The following is an 8,271-nucleotide window of genomic DNA, read 5'->3' as shown; positions in this document are numbered from 1 at the left end:
TTAAAAAAAAAAATAAATAAAAAATAAAAAAAGAATATCTATCAGGAAAAAAGATGAGTTACTAATGTAACTTTAATAAATCTCCAAGTATTTATGAAACAAAAATTAAAGCAGAAAAATACTTAGAAAAATAAAGTTCTCTATGAAAATGGAATGTAAATCCATGGAAACTAGGAAAGTTGTGAAGAACAGGGACAGGTTAAAAGAGGTCCTGAAGCAATTACACAGAGACAGATATGGTCAGCATTATGACTATAATGATGGTTTCAGTTTCATGCACATGTCAAGATTTAGGAAACATGTCCTAACCGGTTTGGCTCAGTGGATAGAGTGTCGATCTGCGGACTCAAGGGTCCCAGGTTCGATTCCGGTCGGGGGCATGTACCTTGGTTGTGGGCACATACCCAGTGGGGAGTGCGTAGGAGGCAGCTGATCGATGTTTCTCTCTCATCGATGTTTCTGACACTCTGTCTCTCGCCCTTCCTCTCTGTAAAGAATAAATTAAAAAAAAAAAAAAGATTTAGGAATCAATATACTTAACACATGTACATACTCATTACAGCTGTTAACAATGGTTCACAATAAAACAAATGTACATTCACCTATTCTGGAAGAACAGGTTTGGAAACTCTATATTCAATCCACATACTTATGCCATCTGAGTGAGAGTCTCATCTCAGTTACAGAAAATGTAACAAACAATGAAGAACTTTCACCAAAATCCACAAAAGCCACATCCCTGGACCAAGGACAGCCTTAGTCTCCATCTTGGTTTTCCTGCCAGCACACCAATGGCTCTGATGGGAACATCTGAGAAGCTACAGGAGCCACAAACCATCTTGATTATAATCAATGACAATGACTGCTCCACAGAAGATAATCATACCTGCAGTCCCTCAGATCTGTGTACACACAGCTCCTGTTGTCTTTTCCTCAAAATAACTCCTGGATGCAGTTAGATAAGGACCATTCCATCTAATGGGCTGCAATCTCGCCCAACAACAATCAGGTCAGTGTTTCTAGAATGAAAGGATTTCTCCCCACTGCTATGGTGCTCAAACCAAAGACCATCACCCGTGAAATAGTAGGCATTAGGGCACATAGCCCTCTGCATGACCTGGGCAAGAGATTCCCTTCACATGTATTGGCATCCCTTGCAAACAAGAAAAGAAATTCATGCTCCCAGACATACTTGAGGTTGTCACAGCTACCCCCTCTTTGCAGTGATCTCTATGTCTCAAAGCATCCAGACATCACATGATGATTAGAGAGCCCACAGTGCTTCCAAGGAAAATATAGGAACAGTGTAAATTTGCCAAAAACTGAGCTACTTTCTGCACCATACTCTTCCCCCAAGCGAAAAATGTTTTAGAACACAATTTTTCACCTCATCACACTTGAAGAGCCCAGATCTTCCTATAAACCAACCCACACAGTAAATAGAACACCCCAGATTAAAGAAGTCTTAGGAAAAAGCCTTCATTATTTTACAAACCAAAGAGACAGGAGACTTGCAGTTCTTCCATTGACGACATAAGCACTCAATAAACTCACCACCAGTGTTCAGGCAAAGCATGTCCCTGAAAAGGGCAGTCCCTCTGCATCATTGTGTTTACTGGGGCCAACAGTAATCAGTCCTATGTGGCGACTCATGACAGGGAAACAAGTAAGAAACAAGGGCTCAGGTATTCCTCATTTTCTTCAACAAATTCGACAACAGAGTTAGCTTCCCTGGGCACATGAGGATGGTGACTGATGCCATCTGTAGGGGCCTTATAGGTGGTTCAGGTGAAATATCTTCAGCAACAGAAATATGCAGTGATGTAGATCTGGCAGGACATCTCTGTATGCTAGAACGTGCAACATAATTACACAGTGTTCCAACTAAAAACACACAAACACAGAAGCAAAAACACTTATGGGAGCTTTACAGAATATAGGTGATTAAATAAATGAGATACAATTCAGAAAAATGAGGATTCACAAATTTTCCTGTACTATTGTTATGTCCAAACTAAGAAATTACATTTCCTACACATCTAAGAAATTTCTCACATTTGTACACTTATGCACGGAGCGAATTTAAAAATTTGGCTGGGATATACCTCACATTAATTGCACTCATAATGGCTTTCTCCAGTGTGAACTCTCTGATGATACTGGAGACTACTGTTCCTTTTAAAAGATTTCCCACATTCAGTGCATTTATAAGGCTTTTCTCCTGTATGAACTCTCAGATGTCGATGAAGGATGGTATTAGTGGTAAAAGACTTCCCACATTCACTGCATTGATAAGGCTTTTCTCCTGTATGAAGTCTCTGATGACGATGAAGGTCATTGCTAACGGGAAAAGATTTCCCACATTCACTGCACTGATAAGGCTTTTCTCCAGTGTGTACTCTCTGATGATATTGGAGACCTTTTCTACCTTTAAAAGATTTTCCACAATCACTGCATTTATAAGGCTTTTCTCCTGTATGAACTCTCTGATGATAACGAAGGGCATTGCTCTGGGTAAAAGATTTCCCACATTCACTGCATTGATAAGGCTTTTCTCCCGTATGAACTCTCTGATGTTGATAAAGGTCTTTCTTAGTGGTAAAAGATTTTCCACATTCACTGCATTGAAAAGGCTTTTCTCCAGTATGAACTCTCTGATGATATCGGAAACCACTTCTACTTTTAAAAGATTTTCCACATTCACTGCATTTATAAGGCTTTTCTTCAGTGTGAACTATCTGATGATAACGAAGAGCAGTGCTCCAGGTAAAAGATTTCCCACACTCACTGCATGTATAAGGCTTTTGTCCTGTATGAAATCTCTGATGACAATGAAGATCACGGATCCTGGTAAAATATTTCCCACATTCACTGCAGTGATATGCCCTTTCTCCAGTGTGACCTCTCTGTTGATAATGAAACCTCGAAAATTTGGTACAATATTTTCCACATTCAGAGCACACACCACATGCACTTCCAAGATGGACACCTTTTTCCTGAATAAACGTGTGGGTGCAACTGATGACTTTCTTACATTCTTTTCTGCTGAAATAATTTTTTCTACTTTGAATCGTCATCCCACGCATCAAAATAATAGTTGGACTGTGCCTGGTCAGAGAAGCCTGTAGGTGGAGATGTCCAGATTCCGTAAGGACACTCTGCCCAACCTCCCCACAGGTGAAATGATTCTGGGACACATTGAAATTGCAGCTGTTTGCAAGTGACATCCTTTCCAAACCTCTAATGTAAGTCTGCTCTCTCACATGCTGCTGGTGAAATTTTGCACACAAAGAAAACCGTTTTGCACACGCTCCACACCTCAACAGTATCTGTCTGTGTTGTGTTCCCTGCAGCTCCATCACGCAGAAAATGTTTCCCAGGACTAGCCCACAACTCTCACAGGGGTGGCTCTTCTGGGAAGACAAGGCTACCTTGGGATTCCTTGCCTGTGACAATCTTCCAGAAACCTTTTGTTCAGTCGGGGCCTCCACATTCTCTTCTCCACAGCAGCAACCTGAACAAAAGGAAATATAGGTGAAGTGCATCTTGACCTGATAAAAGCAGAATATCTTCAACACAGATGTTTATGTCACAACTGGACATGACTCAATACAATGATTTTTCAAGACAAGTGAGCCAGACTCTCAGGAAATGGCTATTATATATAAAACTAGGGGCCCGGTGCACAAAAATTTGTGCACTGGGGAGGGGGTTCCCTCAGCCCAGCTTGCCCCCTATCACATACTGGGAGCCCTAGGGGATGTCCTACTACCTGCTCCCTGCTCCCTTGGGGAGTGGGCCTAAGCCACAGTCTGGCCACCCTTTGTGGGAGTCGAACGGGCTGATCAGGGGAAGGCACCAGCCCCATCACCGCACTGTTGCAGCCACTGCAAGTCAACAATTGCTGGCTGGCTCCACCCTGGTTCCCCGCCTCTGCCGCCATCAACAATCCTTGGCTGGCTCCTCCCTGGCCCAGGCCTAAAGCCTCTGCTGGAGGCTTTAGGCCTGGGCCGGGGCACCCCCAGCTCCCGCCGCCGCCAATTGCTGGTTGGCTCCTCCCAGGCCCAGGCCTAAAGCCTCTGCTGGAGGCTTTAGGCCTGGGCCGGGGCACCCCCAGCTCCCGCCGCCGCCAATTGCTGGTTGGCTCCTCCCAGGCCCAGGCCTAAAGCCTCTGCTGGAGGCTTTAGGCCTGGGCCGGGGCACCCCCAGCTCCCGCTGCAGCCGATCGCTGGCTGGCTCCTCCCTGACCCAGGCCTAAAGCCTCAGTCTGTGGCTTGGAGCCGACATATGCAAATTAGCCGCCATCTTGGTTGTCAGTTAATTTGCATATACTCACTGATTAGCCAATGAAAAGGGTAGCGGTCGTACGCCAATTACCATGTTTCTCTTTTATTAGTGTAGATGGCCAAAAGGAACATCTCACCCAGGGAGGACAGAAGCACAGGCTGGGACAAAAAGAGGAGAGACAGGGTCTGCTCATTATTACTCCACAAATGGCTTCCTTAGGACCTTTCATGCTGGCAATGTGAGTGTGTGTAGAATAATTTCATGTGTGCAAACCCATAAACTATCAATCACATTAGAGCATGTGATGTTCAGCATGAATAAAATAATACATGTGCACTCGAAGGCCTGCAGGCATGGAACAACATTGGAGTGCAGTAAAGCAAGATGTGCTAAAGAGGGAAAGGTGCAAAGTTTAGAGAGGTTAAGGTTATCCATGAGCTGGGAATCTGAGTAGAATGATCACTATTAAAACTGACTCGTGCCCTGACCAGTTTGGCTCAGTGAATAGAGCGTAGGCCTGTGAACTCAATGGTCCCATGTTCAATTAAGGTCAAGGGCACATGCCTGAGTTGCACGCTTGATCCCCTGCAGGGGGTGTGCAGGAGGCAGCTGATCAATGATTTTCTCTCATCATTGATGTTTCTATCTCTCTCCCTCTCCATTCCTCTCTGAAATCAATAAAAATATATTTTAAAAAAAAACAACACAAAAAACTGAGTTGAATGCAAAGTGTCAACATTAAGAAAGAAGTAGAATTGGGTGAGGAATGGGCAATGGTAACTAAACATTTTGAACAAAATGGCTTTCTAGTTATGAATGTAACAAAGCCCTGGCATAAAAACTGCCCCCACTGCCCTTCACCAAGGCAAGACTGCCTCTAGGTCTACCCTCTCATTGATAAAGGCATGTTTCTCCTGTGATGCACAAAGGATTCTGTCTCTTAAATCCCAGTTGAGCCACTGCATGGGCTCAATAATGAAAATCTTAGAAGAAAAATTAAAAAGATGGATGGTCGGCACTGTGGTAGAACAACAAAGTACAAATGAGATCACGGGCAAAAGGCCTAGGAGACTGACATCAGCAAGATGGCAGAATCAGAGATAGAGAAACTTTCCCCATTCAAGAGTAAGTAGACAGCTACTCATGAGAAAAACATCCCACAGGAAATGGTAATAAGAGTATCATGAAGATAAACAGTAATACAGAATACCAAATAAGGACAACTGCATAGAAAGGATGACAGGAAACTGAGTGAGCAAACACATTCCTAAGGTCAAAAACAAGAGTTAATAATAACTCACTAACTGACCGACTAACTTTTTTAAGTAAATAAATAAATACAGCAAGGGTCAGCCCTAGCTGGTTTGCTCAGTGGATAGAGTGTCAGCCTTGGGACTGAAAAGTCCTAGGTTCCATTCCAGTCAAAGGCACAGGCCGAGTTTGTTGTGGGTTCAGTCCCAGTAAGGGAGCATGCAGGAGGCAGCTGATCATTGATACTCTTCTCAGTATTAATGTTTCCCTCTCTCTGTCTCTCTTTCTGTCTCCCTTCCTCAAGGAAATCAATAAAAATGTATTAAAACAAAAGGGTCAGCCCTAGCTGGTTTGGCTCAGTGGATAGAGCATAGGCTTGTGGACTGAAGGGTCCCAGGTTCAATTCTGGACAGGGGCCCATCACCGGGTTGCGGGCCCAGTCCCCATTGGTGGCCGTGCAGGAGAGAGCCAATCAATGATTCTCTCTCATCATTTATGTTTCTCTCTCTCCCTTCTGAAATCAATAAAAATATGTTTAAGTAAGTAAGTAAATAAATAAATAAATACATAAATAAATTAAATAAATAAAAATAAAGTGTTATCACTATCAGCCACTGTGCTTCTATTCTCATTGATCCTAGTAGCCTGTTCTCTAAAAAACTGGAAATTTTTGTTTTTAAAAACCACAGAATGCCCTGGCCAGTGTGGCTCAGTTGCTTGGAATATCTTCCTATGTGTCGAAGGGTAGAGGGTTCGATTCTCGGTAAGGGCACATATCAGAATGTGGCTTCCATATCCGGTTTGCATGTGTGCAGAAGGCAGCCAGCCGATGGATGTTTCTCCCCCACCTCTCTCTCTCTTTCTCCATTTCTCTTCCTCTCTATGTAAAAGGAATCTAATTATATAAACAGCTAGGGGCCCTGGTGGCCTAAATGACCGAACTGACAACCGAACACCGGAAGTCAATCCTGCAGTCACATGGTGACCCAGCACTGACTGCTGCGGCTGCGGTTGGCAGCGCCCCGGCAGGAATCAGTGGTGGGAGTCAGTCCCGGGTCATGTAAGTGGAAACCGTAAGATATAGAAACAAGGAAGACCTATCCCTCCACCTGGGGAGATATTCCCTTCAGGAATAGAAGGGAGCCAGAACTCCCACCATCTCATAAAAACAATACCGCTCCCTTCCCCCCCTCCCCCACACAAACACGCACACACACCTGCAAACCTTGGGCCAAGTGGGGAATATGGACTTCTACACTCTTCTTCAAATAATGAGGTGGTATCTCACCCTTCCCTTACCAGAGCAGTAACAAAACAAGCCAGATAAAACAGGCTTGAAAAGATCCAGAGTTCCATAATGCTCAAAATTTCTAGGTTTCAGCCGAAACCGGTTTGACTCAGTGGATAGAGCGTCGGCCTGCGGACTGAAAGGTCCCTGGTTCGATTCCGGTCAAGGGCATGTACCTGGGTTGCGGGCACATCCCCAGTAGGAGATGTGCAGGAGGCAGCTGGTCGATGTTTCTCTCTCATCAATGTTTCTGGCTCTCTATCTCTCTCCCTTCCTCTCTGTAAAAAATCAATAAAATATATTTAAAAAAAAATTTCTAGGTTTCAATTATCAAATTATTCATACAAAGAAGCAGAAAGATCTAAAACGGAAAAACAATATTTAATTGCTAAGCACTAGTAAACATAGTGGCAGTAGACCTGCTGAACGCAGGGTTGCAAAGAACATGGAATTTCTCACCCTAACCAGTTTGGCTCAGTGGATAGAGAGTCAGCCTACGGACTCAAGGGTCCCAGGTTCGATTCCCGTCAAGGGCATGTACCTTGGTTGTGGGCACATCCCCAGTAGGGAGGGTGCAGGAGGCCGCTGATCGATGTTTCTCTCTCATCGATGTTTCTAACTCTCTATCCCTCTCCCTTCCTCTCTGTAAAAAAATCAATAAAATATATTAAAATAAAAAACAAACAAACAAACAAAAAACATGGACTTTCTGGAAAAATAGGTGTGGGGGAGTTATATCTGCAAAGCACAATTAAGCACATACAAAAATATGTGTTCCTGTATGTAATAAGCAATTAATATATAAAATATACAAGGTATTCCAAATATTCTTTAACGAAAAAAAATATAGTTAACAAACTGGATAAGGATGTAGATACAACTTTTCAAAAAATATTTACACATGACCAATAGGAATACAGAAAATATTTTCCTCACTAATCAAGGTGGAATTCCTTAGCTGCCAACAACACTACCACCCACAAGTCCTTCCCTGTGAATTTAGTGCAGCAGGGAGTATTGGGACTTCAGGAATAGAAGGGAGCAGTGGAAACAGACCAACCCTCCCCAGGACAGCAACTACCCAGAAAACGGGAAAATCAAGCAGTACCACAGTCTACATTGGAGGACAGAGCACACCCTGGGGGCTGGCGCTTGGGAAATAGAAAAGCCAAGTCCAGGTCACTGATAACAGTGAGGGTCTTACCCAGCGAGGATATAAGTTCAAAATTCTCCAGCATCACATTCAGGTACAGCTGTCTCTGACCCTCATCAAGGAGGCTCCATTCCTCCCTGGAGAAGTACAGGGCAATGTCCTCAAAGGTCAGGCCAACCTGTCAGAATGGAGACAATTGAAACCAGACCTGCCTTTCTGAGAACCAGTAATCCTACTCCTTACACACCTTCCGCCCCCCCAAGGTCCTCCAGGGCACCCGGTTAGTGTGGAC

The 8,271-nt window shown here is 43.8% G+C and overlaps 1 protein-coding gene across 1 annotated transcript in view; it reads right to left on the bottom strand.

The window, feature by feature from the left end:
- Positions 1–1,454: 1,454 nt before the first annotated feature.
- LOC102245451 (zinc finger protein 211-like) overlaps positions 1,455–8,271 on the bottom strand; it is an 8,015-nt gene continuing 1,198 nt past the window's right edge. Inside the window, 2 exon segments of the mRNA XM_005856406.2 lie at positions 1,455–3,514; positions 8,031–8,157. Coding sequence (XP_005856468.2) covers positions 2,112–3,514; positions 8,031–8,157 — 1,530 coding nt within the window. The 3' untranslated portion in view covers positions 1,455–2,111.

Source organism: Myotis brandtii, unplaced genomic scaffold, assembly GCF_000412655.1.
Source record: "Myotis brandtii unplaced genomic scaffold, ASM41265v1 scaffold1029, whole genome shotgun sequence".
NCBI classification, from domain to species: domain Eukaryota; kingdom Metazoa; phylum Chordata; class Mammalia; order Chiroptera; family Vespertilionidae; genus Myotis; species Myotis brandtii.
Note: the sequence above shows the minus strand (reverse complement) of the source record. Positions and strands in the feature narration are given on the sequence as shown.